We start from the raw sequence: 14,978 nt of genomic DNA, 5'->3' as shown, positions 1-14,978 counted from the left end.
TTTCATTAAATGTTGTTCTCCACACATTCAGATAAATTATTACTGAAAGGTTTCTTCATGTTAGGTTTGTATTTCAGCCACTAGTGATATTAGAACATAAAAATGTCTACCTACCCTCTTATATGTGAGGAACTGATCCTCCTCAAACTGCACAGACGTGATGTCTTACATGGGGTACGGTTCTTTCTCCTCAGGTTCATCAACCAGCTTCAGCTTCAGCCTATCAGTCTCTGGCAGGTTGATGGCTAAAAACATACAAAAGCACAAACACAGACAAATAGTACATCTATACAAGAATTAGCAGACAACAAGCAGCAGGATCAGTTCACAAAATGTAAACTATTGCCTTATTTTATACCCATCCAGTCAGCATAATTTCACGTCTACACTACATAGATATTATGGACTTACAATCAGCTTTTTTCACTTGTTTAACTTCACAGATACAGCAGGTAATCAAAACTACCAAATGGCAATGTGGAAAGTTAACATTACTGTTTTAACCACATTCAAGTTGCCTGGAGATTTTATTAACTTACATTAATGCTGAGCATCACACTAATGGAGTCCACTTAAACTGGGTCACATGTGCCAGAAACAAAAAACAAACATCGTTAACTTAATGTTGGTTAAGTTGATCTTTAAACCGCCTATGCACATGACAGACGGTGAAGGAAGATGTAGATAGACAGACATATGTAAGGAAAGACGCAGCAAAGGAGAGGAGTGGAAAGAAAAGAAAGGAGGAGGGGAGATGAGCAGAGAAGGAAAGGGAAAAGGAGATGTGGAGGACATGAAGTGTCTTTGTTTGCATGTTATTATTTTTCAAAAGATGAAATATGTTTTGGACTGGACTCACACTACATGAGTTTTCGGCTGTTGTTTGATGTAATCTATATCAGGACCCAAAATGCAGACACGAGAGACAGGTGATATGCACAGTTTGCAATATTAAACAGGGCAGCAGCAGGGTCTCTTCTCTCCCAAGGCTTAAATCAGGTAGCTGGCAATCAGAGTATATGATCAGCGGGTGTGTGAGGAGTTCGGCTGGAGAGCAGAGTCAGCCTAAGACACACACAAACCGACGAGGGAAACAAACATTCAACGTGAAGGGAGAGGAAAAAACACTGGCAAAACAAGAGGGAATAGACAATGTACTGCAGATCCTAACAGTTTGGATGTGGATGATCACAATTAGGATTACATCACTCCCGGAGCAGCTGATGGTGTTGCCAAGCAACTGTAAACATTGTAGCACTTACATTAGCTAACATGATAGATAGATAGATAGATAGATAGATAGATAGATAGATAGATAGATAGATAGATAGATAGATAGATAGATAGATAGATGTTTCTGCTTCTCTGTCCTGCCAGAATGTAAAAGAGTACACTGGCACCCACTGACTGATAAAACGTGCAGCGTTTCACTGCAGAGTCAAAGGACCTGAGCCTCCTGAGGAAGAAGAGCCGGCTCTGCTCCTTCAGGTAGATGGCTATTGCTATTACACTATTGCTGAACAGATATTGAAACTGACAGACACGATATCTCAGTAATGCCTCGATGAAACTTCTTAAAATTTGGCACAAACATTCTCTTGGACTTAAGGACAAACTTCTTTGACTTTGGTACCTAAAGGTCAAAGGTCAAGGTCAGTGTGACCTCACAAATCACTTTTTAGCCATCACTCAAGAATTCACACAGCAATTACAACAAAATTTCACACAACTGGTTGATGTTTATATGCATACAACAAAGGCTTGGTCCAGTTACAAATCTGACCTGTGGCCCTTTGCTGTATGTCATCCCCTCTCTCCCCAACTTTCCTGTCTCGCTTTCACTGTCACTATCTAAATCAAAAATAAAAATAAAATCAGTTTTTCTCCATGCATCAGCAGAGGAGGTCCAGTCGATGTGAATGCAGATTTGTGCATAGCTTGATGAGAGAGAGATGATGGTCACCTAACTTTCCTATACAGTGATACCCTCTAGTTATACATTTTAATATACCACAGAGGTTGAATTACTTTTACCACTGTGTGGATGTATGATTGATCCAACATAACTGAAATCCACTGTTCTTAATAATGAAATGCCTCAGCTGTTATCAGTGAGGGTGTCACCTTATCTGTGACTGTGTGGGGATATCTTGTGTCCATCTGTGAATCCTCCACTGTGCTGCTGCTGTCGGCCTTATTTTAATACAGGAAATGAAAAACAAAAGAGCAAAGAGCAGCTTATTCTCGCTCATGAAAAACAGTTTAATGGCCGCCACAGTGTTCTGGATCAAGAGATGAGCACAAGTGGATTAGGATCACTGCACTCCTATTGTTCCTTATTTGCATGAGGCACTACTGTTGAAACAGACACATTTTTTATCAGTATGTTCATCAGCTCCACCCCCACTGTAGATTCAATGTGAGCAGCTGATTAAACCACTAAGTTTAAAGGGAATGATAAATGGACTGCACTTATAGAGCACTTTTCTGGTCTTTTCCATCACTCAGTGTGCTTTGCATCACTACCCACATTCACTTGCATTTTTTTCTGCCACAGTCGCACACATTTGAGGCATCTTTCCAAATGAAATGTATACCGTTATTACATGCAAATTTGTGGGTTTTTCAAATGCGGGTAAACCCTCTAAAAAAAGGCGACTGAGACACACAAAACTTCAGGGAGTAAAAGTGTTGGAGCCTCAGTGTGAGACGCTTCATTGGTGATTGTGAGTTTTCAAAACTTATTTTGGGGCTGCAGCTCACTCTTTCATCCCTGTCTCAGAAAGATGTCACAGCATGGAAAGGGGCGAATTTAGCGTCTTCTCTCGAGAACCGGAGCTGATAAATACCCGGGACTACTGCTGAGTCATTTGACCCGGCACTGAATGCTAATTGTTGCTCTTTTCCATTGCCGACAAAAGACCGATGTTTGCAGGTCTTAGCAGGTTATGCTATTTTGTCCCAGTTGAGAATCCCTCTTAAAAGCATAAAGTAGTTCAAATCAGCTGCCCCCTTGATGAACCCCAGCTTTGAAATAAATATAGTCATCTCCCATATAAACTCTCTGCCCTTCGCATTTCATGATTAACCCCCACTGATGTAAGAGTGCAAAGTTCAGTTTCATTGAGTGGATGACATGCAAATCAAACTCTTATGTTTGTTCTAACACACACCTAGAGTAATGGATTCACTGGGTTTTGAAGCCAGGACTCTGTGCATGTAAGCAGATGTGACAACCAGTACACTATGGCACCTATATTGGAGAGTAAACTGCAACTGGCAGAGGAACTTTTCAAAAATTTGAATACAGTTTCACGATGAAAATGAGTCATAAATGCAAATCTCGTAGGCTTTGACATTGCTTTATTTGTTTCTGCATTCAAAGAAGGCAGCATAGACCTGTGACATGAAGATAATCTCAAAAACACAAATGACCATGTAGAACCTTTCTGTGAGTGTGTGTGTGTGGGTTTGTGTGTGCGTGTTGTGTAGAAGGAGGGCAGATACATAGATAAAAGCAAGACAGAGTAAACACATCCCAGCCACGCCGCAGCCAGTGTGTGTGTGTGTGTTTCTAGTTTCGGTGAACATGCTGACTGACTATAACTTGGTAACTTATTAACTCCTGTCCCACTTGCTGACAGCAGATATGAACACATACTGTACAGAGAACAGTTTATTCAGCAGCACTGTCGTTCATTTACAGCCGGATAATCTCATGTGTAATCCATTTAGCAACAGATGATCAATTATAAGAATGGTGTGATATAACTGGGAGGTTTTAGTGTTGGGTGGGGCAGCTAATTTGTTTTTGTTAAATTGATTTTTTTGCCCAGTGGAAAAATATTGAGCCTTCCTGTTTGTGGTCAGAATCCCTCTGAAGTATCCATGAAAACTGAAGAGAAGATGCAAGACTGCACTGCAGGGTTCACCTGATGTGTTAACTGAATGTGTTAATGTTTTACAAACCAAGATAAATTAATGTCATTGAATGGTTACATGTTACCACCTGGGATTGGAATTGAAATTAAAATTAGGACGTGAAGTGAAGTCAAGCATATAAAAGGGATAAAATAATCTAGGATTTAGGTTAGATTCATTTTGGGATCAAATGAGGACTTTAGTCTTCAAACAGACCGACCTCCTGGTGGAGCCATCGCGAAGTCCCGCAAGAGCAGCATGTGGCAAAATCTGGAAACAGATAGAAACTACAGATTTTTCATGGCTTGGCATCTAACATAACTTAAAAAAAGAGCCCAATTACAATGAAATCCACCATGTATGTTGCACAGATGCTTTGGCACTAGATCCCTACACTGAATGCTATTTCAACACGCAACAAAGTCACTTAGACAGCTGCCTTTATAGGTTTGCAGTATTCACCAAAACAGATGTTACAATCCCTCACAAGTTTGTCCTGGAGGCCGTGCACTCATTGACTTCATCTGCAGCAGCCTCCAGATTTAAACTTATGGAAACAGTTTGTCTTTTATCCTGTTGATCCAGTGACATGTGTTTGTCCATGAGAGTTGGTAGCTTCATCCTTAGTTTTTTTTTAGGGTCTGGCTCGTTGCTGGTGCTAACACTAACATTAGCTCGACTGGCTAGCATTGCTGCTGCCTACAGTGTCCCTTGTCTGACAGCTTTACTGATACAGAAGAGTTGCTTCAGATACAAAGCTAAAACTCACTGCTTTGACACCACATGTGTTTCTCTTCTTATGTCTCACATATACCATAATTTCCCCATGTGTGATCATCATTTCTTGTGGGTGTCTTGAGATCCCAAGCACCCATGGAACTGGCATCTTTGACTAGAACTGTTCCATGATCTTAACCACTTGTTATTGTAACCATGACGATGGACATCCCCAAACATTTTAACCCAAACCAGGATTTACGTTCCCTGAACCTAACCAAGTTGTTTTCATGTATACCATACTTTTTTTTTTTTATAGCATTGCTACATCATAGACAAGGTAGTTATTCATTTTTCAGTTTATCAGCGGCATACCTCCTGCCAGCATAGAGGCGCTAAAGAGGAGACCCTCCTTTCGGTAGCATCAGAGGGTAGTGAATGATGGTTGTTTAGGTTGCACGACTTGTTGGGTAACTTTCCAAAGTCGTAAAATCAGCAGTGTTTTTGCATCTGATAAGCTTTTAAACGCATCCATCTGTTACTCCAACTGGACTTCCTGGAACAGATTACAATATCTGAAGCAACACACCAACACCAACACAGCTCCCTGCGTTGTTTTAATGTTTAATTCAGTCTACCAATCCTCTTGAGCACCCCAGCAATCATCTGTGACACATTTACAAACAAAACTGAACACCTTAACAATTCAGCTACTACCTAATTCACATATTAGTGTCTTCTGGTTCATTAGCAAGCAAATAGAGCCTCAGAAAATTCAGCCTTTTCTAGTTTAAACATGATGCTTTGCACTGTTTGACTTTTGTGGCACAGAATCACACAGTGAGGAATCAAACCAACATGTATACTACAGTATGTACACCAAGAGTACTAAATTAGTAGCCTATTATAAAAAATATCATATAAATCTAAATATAAGATAAATTAATATTCAAGTCATGCGTTATACTGGCTCTGAGTTTAACCTGAGTGCATTTTAACGTGCTGAATGAAAACGATTAATAGGTGTGGACCATTATTTGTTCAGGGTGGGTCTGATGTTATCCTGCAGCAACTATTAATGTCTCAAATGCAGCCTGTTAGTGTTTGAATGGAGCTGCAGTGAGAGCAGCACAGTCATAGATTATAATCAAGTCTGGGCAGGAGTCAGGGGTGAAGATGAAGGTTAGTTCAAAGTTAGGAAGTGGACTGTACTCAATGTTATTCAGTACAGCCAAGGTCCTCACAAGCGTAGCAGGGTTTGTATGTTTTTGTGTGTCAGTGGGAGGGGCCAACCACAGCACCTGTTACTCCTGCAGCACTTACAGGAGGAGACAGACAGAGGATTGAGTTTGTAGAGGAAAGAAAGAGGAAGTATGGAGAGTGAGGATGAGGATAAATGACAACACAGAGGGATGGTGATTCTGCTGTGGCCAACCAGCAGCTCATCTTAGCTCATTCTAGTAGTTTTTTGTCAGTTGCTATTGTCACTTTAAGGATAGACGTGTAATTCTGCAGCAGGGTGGACAACAAACCAAGCTATCTATTTCCAGTTAGAAGTTTGTTGGGACATTTTCCTTTAAATGCGCTAATTTCACCATTTTACTCTGACAGAGAACCAGATGTAATTTCACTCTGACCTCTGGGTTTTGTGGAGTTGTGGATGAAGAAAATGGATTATGGACTCTTCAAAGCTTTCAGGTGAGACTGACAGTTTGCTTAGACAGCTTGTTATTAACTGGCTCCCTCTCAAACCCATGTCCACTCTCTGTCTCTGACAGAAGTATAGCAGAGGCCAACAGGACAGTAAGAACTGAATGCAAAGTTCACCGTGTGCTTTTGTGGCTAGAAGACGAAATTCAGGAGTTTTGGAAAGAGGAGGCTAAAAACTGGTCCTGAAACCTGCTGAGCTCAACCACAGCTGGAAGGATACAACAGCTGGCTTCACATCTGTTTCAATCAGGTGAGTCTAGCATTGCAAGCACATTTACTCAAAGCAGTGGGGTGTTTGTACTTTACCCGAGTATTTTCATTTCATACTTTGTAAGTGTACTACATTTTACTCCATTTATTTGACAGATATAGTTACTTTTCAGATTGAGATTTTGCATCACAAAAACATCACAAAACACGTTGTTGAGGATTAAACCTGTTTGGCTCATGACCCCAAAAAAAGCCAGAGTGTAGGTGGGGCCATTTGTCATGTTTCACATGTTTTGAGTTGTTAGCAGTTCCACCAAACACACATTCCCCCTCTAAACTACTCATGTGGTTTAATTTAAATAAAATTATATTTCTATATAAGTAGTTGTAGTTTAAACTAGCTCCACCTCAACCAGTTACAAACAGCAAAATGCTGCTTTCACATTAATGCATCAGGAAGATTCCAGTAATCTCATATATAAGAAATACATCTTACTGCAGAACTTCTTTTGCTAAAAATGCATCTTAAGAACTTTGTGCTGCTGATGATGATGATTTGTTTTGCTTCAACATATGTTGTACTTGATTCTGAATATTAAGCTTTACTTGTAACGAAGTAGTTTTACATCAATGTATAGAATATGGATATTTCTTCCACCACTGCATAAATCTACATGAATGGTTTGCTCAACTGGCACAAGTCACATTTAAGGGAGTAGAAGAGTATTTTATCATTAGCTCACTGGTTTGTTGGTGTGGTGTGATGGTCTCAGTACATATTTGTTACGGACAGGCTTCATATCTACTTATCTGTACCCTAAAGGACTAATAAGTACTCTCCTTTAGAGCCATGCAGTTACATAATCATTTACATATACATTCACTCATTTATCCGACATTTTTATCTAAAGCGACTTCCAAGTGAGGGACAACATTAAGACTATGTCCACACTACAAAGTTTTCATTTGAAAATGAAAAAGATCTCCATCCAGACGAGCGTTTTAGCTCCGTATCAGAAACGATCCCCATCCAGACTAACACACCTGAAAACACATACATACCTGGAGCAATCACATACACTGGGCATGTGCGACTAACGAGGAACAGCAAAGACAGTTGTATCTTTAAAATGCAGAATTGGTAGTCAAAGCTGAAAAGACCCAATCAGGAAGCGACTGTGGGTGTCACCCACCCAATCACCCATCCTGACTAAAACACAAACTAAGACGGGTTCAGCAGTGTTTCCAAAAGTCTCAGTTTTCAGTGCTCGACATCTCTAGAGTCGTGTGCATTTTAAAATGAAAACCGTAGTAGTATGGCCCTAGCCTAAAGCTTCACTGCAGTAGGAGACCTTGGTGTAAGTATTACCCACTACATCTATTTGATAAGTGAAGGAGATCAGGTAAAGAAGTGAAGGTGTATAGTAAGAGCTAGTTAGAAACGTCAGGGTGTTAGAGGTGTTGGGAGAGGAGGTGCTCTCTGAAGAGAGGAGTCAACAGATTCTTGAAGGCAGAGACGAATACTCTGCTCTGATAGGATTCAGTAGCAGAGAGGTAGCAGACAGACCACAACAGTCTGGACTGAGTCCGTCTTGTGTGCAGGGACGGTGATGACAGACTACATTCCTGTAGAGGAACACAGCGGGAGAGAGGGAGCATCAGGCTGAATGACTGAGTTCAGCTAGATGGTGCAGACCCAGAAGTCACTGTGAAGGCAGCATGGGTAGCCAGTGGAGGTCATTTTGCCCTTAAGGCTGATTGAAGACCAGACCGGCTGCCACATTCTGGACCATCATGCTTAAGTATATGTACAATCTCTGATTTGATGTTTGTAGCATTTTGGACTTTTGAAAGGCAGTAAGGCCAATAAGACCTGTCTTTAACTGATCCAGGTTCAGTTGATTAAAAGCACTCTGGTGGGCATTTTTTTATGATATATATTATCTTCCTCCCTTGCTGAAGGAATTTTTCTTTTGGTTTGTATGGTACTGTGTATTTATTCTTTCCTCACTGGTGCCAATATTTTCTCCTGCTTCAGGCTTTATTAGTTTCTGATCAACAGCTAATCCACTTTCTCTCCAAGACAACAGTGTATTTGCCATCACTGCAGCTTCCCATGGGGACAGATGATGATGAAATGCAAAATACAAAACATTACTTATAACTAGCTACCTCATTGTTATTTGACTTTTTAATCAAGAAAGTTCTCCTAAGTTCCTGAGAATTTCTCCCAGTCTCTTAAACTGTCATACTAATATGTTTATTAAATATGTTTAACTGTTTTCATAGTTTTTGCTCCACTTGCATAAGAAGCCTAAAACTGGTACAATATGAAGATGTAAAACTTTAACTGCTAAGCAATATGATGTAGAGCATATACAACTGCATCCAACTTCTAGAGCCAGTATGCATGAAAATACAGATACACTATTTTACACCTATTCAACAGGCTAAATAGTATCATTAATATGTCGGATGGATAAAGTACTCTATTAATCCCGAAGGGAGGTTGCAGTGTTGCAGCAGCCACTTTACATAAATCACAAAAACAATGAGTAACAAACAATGTAATTAAATGCTAAATTATACACAACAACTGAACCAAATGAATAGAGACCCAACCCGGGTGGATATACTGTATATATATCTGCTCAAACTGTGAAAGATCAGATTAATCTGATATACAATATTATATGTGATAAATGTCCAGGTGAACAGTCTGTCCTCTTGCAAGGAAAAAACATCCTGTCAGGTTTGAAAGTAAAGCAGCATGACGCACAAAGGTTTATCATTTATTCACTGAGTATGTGCTTCTGCCTGTCTGTATGTCTGCCTCTGTAACTGTGTCACAGGTTAGCTGTTCAAACAACCTCAATGTGGTCTTGTCCTAGTGATCTGATGCTTGTAATCATTGGAGATTGACATGAAGGGGACTGTTAACGTAGGCTCTGACAGTTTGCCATTGGATGACTGTCTTATACGAGCAACAAAGGGCCTAAATCTGTTCTGTCCTCTGAGAGGCAGAACAGCTTCAATGTTCCTTGGTCGGTCAGCCCATCAGTGTTTTGTGCAGTGACAGCAATTGTCAGGAAATTACTTCCTGTAGTGTTCCTTGTTACAGAAAAGAAAGATGCGCTGCTGTTAGACCTGCAGGTCATAGACAGCTATCAAGATGTTCTCTATGCTGTTCAGTCTGTGCAGCATCCTCCCCTCTACAACTCTACAACTAACTCCAAGGGGTCGAGAGAAGTCTGGTAAAAGATTCCGGTAAAAGATCTGCAACATGTTGTTGCTATGTCCTTTCCTGTAGACAGCCTCTGTGTTGCATTTCAAGGCTGGAGACTAGCTGACTGGGAGGCAGGCTGGTTGCTAGCATGGCTAATGCTAGCTACATGAGAAGCAGACTGGTGGCTATCATGTTTGTTGCTAGCTAAACAGGATAGAAGCACGTGGTATGGCTGGACAGGTGGTAGAGTTAGAGACTTAGAAGAAACAGGATATCAGCCTAAGAAGAGCGTCCACCTGTGGAAGGATACGTCTTTGGCAAATTCAGGGTCGTGCTTCCAAAGGAAGCCAGGGACTCCAGAGAGCCTGGTTCTTCATTTAGAGGGTCCATGTTTTTAATGCATTTTAGTTCCATTGTTACAGTCTTTCCTCACCTTTATTCAATAAGTTGACCTTTGTAAACAAAGTTAGGGAGACAAAATATTAGGGAGTTAACCTCATTGCAAACAAACCACATGCTTTCAAAGAAAGTTATCCACCAGCTTCAGAAAAACCTACAACTTTTTCTGTGCAGTTTTATTTTTGTTTAATATTTTACACTTTTGAGGATGCTGATTATTTTTGTTTTTGTTTGTTCATTTGTTTTGTGTGTAGCGTGTTGCAGTTGCTCCTGCTCGTTTCTTATTTTTCCAACTGTTTAGATTTCTTCATTTTTTATAGAGAGAGATCTGGTCTGTTTTTTATCACTGTGATATTACTTCTTTCATTCGGTCTCATTGTTTAAACCATTAAATATTTCTTAGATAACTTAACATAAATATATGTAAGTTTTTTATGTTTCACTTAATTTCAAACCATCCCCTTGGCGTTTGTCAGAGAAATACATACAGCAATAAAGAAGGAACTATATTGAAATCTCAAGAATTTTAAAGCCACCATCTTTAGTCTAAGAGAGATGATGCTGCTGTTTTTATACATAATAATTAGAGTAAGAGTCTGATGTTTAGCAGCTATTGTATACTGTATGTTGTACCAAATTTCAGGGCCATGTGTCCATTAGTTGTTGAGATATTTCATAAAAAACTAAAATGTCAATCTAATTGTCAACTATTGAAGTCAGTGGTTCATCCTCTGAAGAATGTGAATGTTAAAATTTCAGGGGGACATTGGTACAGATCAGTGTTACAGACTGTATGTTCTGCTAATGGTTGCAAGAAAAATAATTACTATTAATTGGATGAAGCCTAACCTTCCCACAATCCTTCAGTGGCTAGAAATAGTCACACATGTCTATATGATGGCACACTTTGTTTATGTGTTTGTATCTGTATATGTGTGCATGTATGTGTGTGTATGTATGTATGCATGTATGTATGTATGCATATGTATGCAAGTGTATGGATATGTATGTATTTGTATGCATATCTGAATAGAGGTATTTGTGTGATGGTCCTACTCCTGCAAGGTGCTATTCCATCATCTGTATAGGTGCATATATGTAAGGTGAAGCCCAGTCTCAAGGTGGCTCTGTTCAGTAATGTTAATTGCCTGCTGCTGTTTGAAAATGGCAATAAAGCTTTAAAAAAAATTATTTCATGGTGATCCATCCAATAGTTGATGAGATTTTGCAGTCTAGTGCTGGACCAACCAACAGCCCAACATTCCCATCTCTAGAGCTGCTAGTATTGCTAATAATAAAAACAGGTTAGCTCTATATTTCCTGAGTAACCTATAGCAACTACAACAGTAATGACCATAATAGATGAACAATATAAATTGCAATACACTGCTAGTTGTACCTAATCTAGCTGTAGAAACTCTGATGTTGACCTGCTGCACAGGTACCTGAAGTGACTTCTGAAAATGATGTATCCTGGTCAGACTGTCTCCTTTAATAAGATGTTACTACTCATGAAAGCATGCAGCCACCACTGACCATTTATTCTGACTCCGCAGGTGCACAGAGCTGATGTAAAACCAAATAGGGACCACCTTGGAAATCTTTCAAAATGTTCTTTTCATTTAACAGTTCGGATTTTTTCCTGCACAAAATGTAAACAACATAATGGCTGCACCCCCACACTCCCTCCTACTGCACCACTCAAAGCATTCAAACACAGAGCAGCTACACGTCAATACTCTATCACTTCAAAGTTGTATAGAACCGACATCAAAAGGGACAAAGAGACTTCTACATCAATCAGTTAGCTGAGCGTATCACATGTTCATGAAATAGAGAGTGAGAGAAGAAAAGAAACCAAATATATAATGTGATTTAGTTTCTGTTTGCTCAGCTGCTGTAAAAACTTGCCCCAGGGCCAGAAGGTAATCAGGATCTGGTCTGCAGGCAGTCTGCATGCCAGCTGGGAGAGTTATCAGAAGGTAATCTTATTAAAGCCCAAGTAATGGAACAATTAACCAACGTGCTAGTTGATCTCGACAAGCGGCCACATCTTACATTTATATTTATTCATCTGGCAGTCGTTTTTATCCAAAGAGAGTTACAGGTGAGGGAGAACAGTACAGCTTCAGACCAACACAGTCCTACTGGTCACACCTGCCTCAGGGCTCTTACCTGTACAGATCAACCGACATCAGCTGACCCTCCTTCACAACCTTCCTCTCAAACAGTTGCAAACAGGAATGGAAATAAATTGAATTATAGTGACATTTAAATTTCATTAACCAACCCACTGACAGAGAGAGAGAGAGAGAGAGAGAGAGAGAGAGAGAGAAAGAGCTATATCCCACATGAGGGCAGATACGTTTATTTGATGAATTATGAAAGTAATTCTCAGTTTTATCAGCTGTGTGCTTGAAACTACACTGCAGACTGGAGTCTCTGTGACATTGAGGAGCAGTGTGACAGCTGTCACATGACTGGATCTATCACAGGTCAAACACACAGTGAGTTTACCAGTGTCATATGCAGGTCAGCTGTCTGTAAGTGGTGTTAGTGTTGTTGGATCATCGCTCCTTTTTCATATTTTCCATTGTTATTTATTATTATTTCTTATATCTCTGTACATTTACAATTAAGGCTCTTTCGATCCTGATTTTCAGTTACTTATACTGTTTATAGTCTAGTAGTGAACATAGATCCATGTTATGGACTTTATACTAAGGTGGACACCCCTATATGCATAAGCTGGTAGTGTTGGTCTGTGGTTGTTTTTATATACTTATTGTTTTCAGGTTTTCTGTCCGTCCCATTCTCATGAACATGATATCGCATTAACACCTTAAGAAAATTTCTTCAAATTTGGCAAAAACATTTATTTGAACTCAAAGATGAACTGATTAGAGTTTGGTGGTCAAAGGTCAAAGGTCACTGTGACCTCACATAACACGTTTTTGACCATAACTCACAAATTAATTCACTAATTATGAAACAATTTAACTCAAATTTCTATAAGGACAAAATTAAGTGATAACATTTTTCCCACAACAGTTAGTTCCAACCAAGTAATTTGATTGGACGAGAGACATTCCATAAGTGCTGATATAGAGAACAACAGCACTGGGACTTTTAGCTACATGTATGTATGTATAACGTGTTAGGTGAGAAAATCAATATCACTCTCATGTGATCAAAATATAAACCTGAAATTACTCAGCTTTGTATTAACACTGAATGCAGGGGGAAACAGCTCACCTGGCTCTGTCCGAGTATCAAAAATATATTGTTTACAATGTGTTACCAGGGGCGCCAGGAAAATCAATAGCTCAGCATGGTCCAAAATGGCCAAATGCCAAACCCTGAGAATGTCCACATTGAAATCATTCGGCCTCATTCACCAACCATTCTTAAAAAGAAATTTCTTCTTAAAACCCACTTACGCACTTTTTATGAAGATTCTGACATTCACCAATGTTTTCTTAATTGGGATTTGTTTTTAGGTAAGAACAGAATCTATGCACACTCAAGAGTACTCTTATGCTGACATGTTCTGTTCTACAGTTATATAATATTATATTATTTAAATTACAATGTTATGCCCTTTTAAGGGCATTTTTGGGCATTTACCTATGCTAATTAGGGCCAACTGGTAAAACTACATTGAGATGGTTTTTGGTTCTTAAAACAAGAAATATATCTTCTTATGGATTAACACTTCAAATAAAACAGAGAAGAGGAAAATATGGAGCTTTAAAGACAGTCAGGTGAACATAGGTGGATGCAGTGTCTGAGTGATTATTCTTGTTTTATCACTGCAATTTAATTAAATCCTCAGGTTTTTTTTTTTTATTCTAACCTTCTTTTTACCCTTTTTTTTTATCCTCTTCTCAGGATAAATCTATCCCACTCTTCATCAGTCATGACAGAGCCATCTTCAGGCTGGTGGAAGTTCACGTTCCTGAGGAGAAAAAAATCCCAACCCAAGGTTCTGTATGAAATCCCTGCAGATGTTGTTTCCAATGCCACTAGTGGCCAGCATGGGTCGGGGGCTGCAACCGGAGCCGTCGCCCATGCAGAGGTAACCATGCACGACTCCCAGCTGGACGCTCGCTTGGAGAGGATCGTGGATAAAACAACGGCCAGCAAGGGGCGCCATGTCAAGGTGTCCCACTCTGGAAGGTTTAAGGAAAAGAAGAAAATGCGAGCCACGCTCGCAGAGAGCCCAGAGATGTTTCCAGGAGGTCCAGAGGGCTGACGTGACAGGACACACAAATACTCAGAAAATAAATATGAATGAACTAACACAAAGACATAGAAACATAAAGACACAATCACAGATCCATTTAAAGAACCATTTCAATTTTTGTGCATTTAAGGCTCTGTCAGTTTTTATAGAGCCATAAAATCCAAATCTGGGAAAATCCTGATTTTTAATATCTTGTCCTGCGCTCTTAGGGACATCTAGTGGTCATTATAGGAACTGTGGTGGTTTCTGCTTCATAATGGGACAACAGCAGTGTCAACCTTTCCTGTAAATCTTCAACCACTATATTGTCTACCTGCACTGGGATCAAGCCTGTGACCTTTCATTTGGTGGATGGCCCATTTAACTAGTAGAGCAACCTGCCCTGTCACAGCATAAGAAGCACGGGATCATTTTTGCTGCACTTTGCCCCAGCTGTCGAGGCCACTGTGACCAGGCCTCTGGAGCTCCTGTGAGACTGCAACTGTACAGTCATGGACAGTTTCTTGAACTCAGAGTCAGGATCCAAAAATATGTTTTGGAAAAAAAAAA

The 14,978-nt window shown here is 39.8% G+C and overlaps 1 protein-coding gene across 3 annotated transcripts; it reads left to right on the top strand.

Annotated features, from left to right (window-relative positions):
* Positions 1-5,948: 5,948 nt before the first annotated feature.
* On the top strand, positions 5,949-14,958 carry prr15la (proline rich 15 like a). Of its 3 annotated transcripts, none has more exons than XM_087179282.1 (3): positions 5,949-6,336; positions 6,488-6,598; positions 14,075-14,958. In XM_087179282.1, exon 3 carries the CDS (start codon positions 14,103-14,105, stop codon positions 14,436-14,438), a length of 336 nt encoding a protein of 111 aa, XP_087035408.1. In that variant the 5' UTR covers positions 5,949-6,336; positions 6,488-6,598; positions 14,075-14,102; the 3' UTR covers positions 14,439-14,958. The 3 variants fall into 3 exon arrangements, with proteins under 3 accessions (XP_087035408.1, XP_087035407.1, XP_087035406.1); XM_087179281.1 differs by having other exon boundaries at positions 6,485-6,598; XM_087179280.1 differs by having other exon boundaries at positions 6,417-6,598.
* The last annotated feature ends 20 nt before the right edge of the window (positions 14,959-14,978 follow it).

This window comes from Seriola lalandi, unplaced genomic scaffold, assembly GCF_002814215.2.
Source record: "Seriola lalandi dorsalis isolate HSWRI2012SDOR001 ecotype SW California unplaced genomic scaffold, Sedor1 jcf7180002054816, whole genome shotgun sequence".
In the NCBI taxonomy this organism is placed as follows: domain Eukaryota; kingdom Metazoa; phylum Chordata; class Actinopteri; order Carangiformes; family Carangidae; genus Seriola; species Seriola lalandi.
The sequence above is the reverse complement of the archived record's forward strand: the minus strand, read 5'-3'. Positions and strand labels throughout refer to the sequence as shown.

Bases quoted from the DNA above. Each gene is read 5' to 3' on its own strand.
- prr15la (XM_087179282.1), top strand. From the start codon at position 14,103: ATGACAGAGCCATCTTCAGGCTGGTGGAAGTTCACGTTCCTGAGGAGA.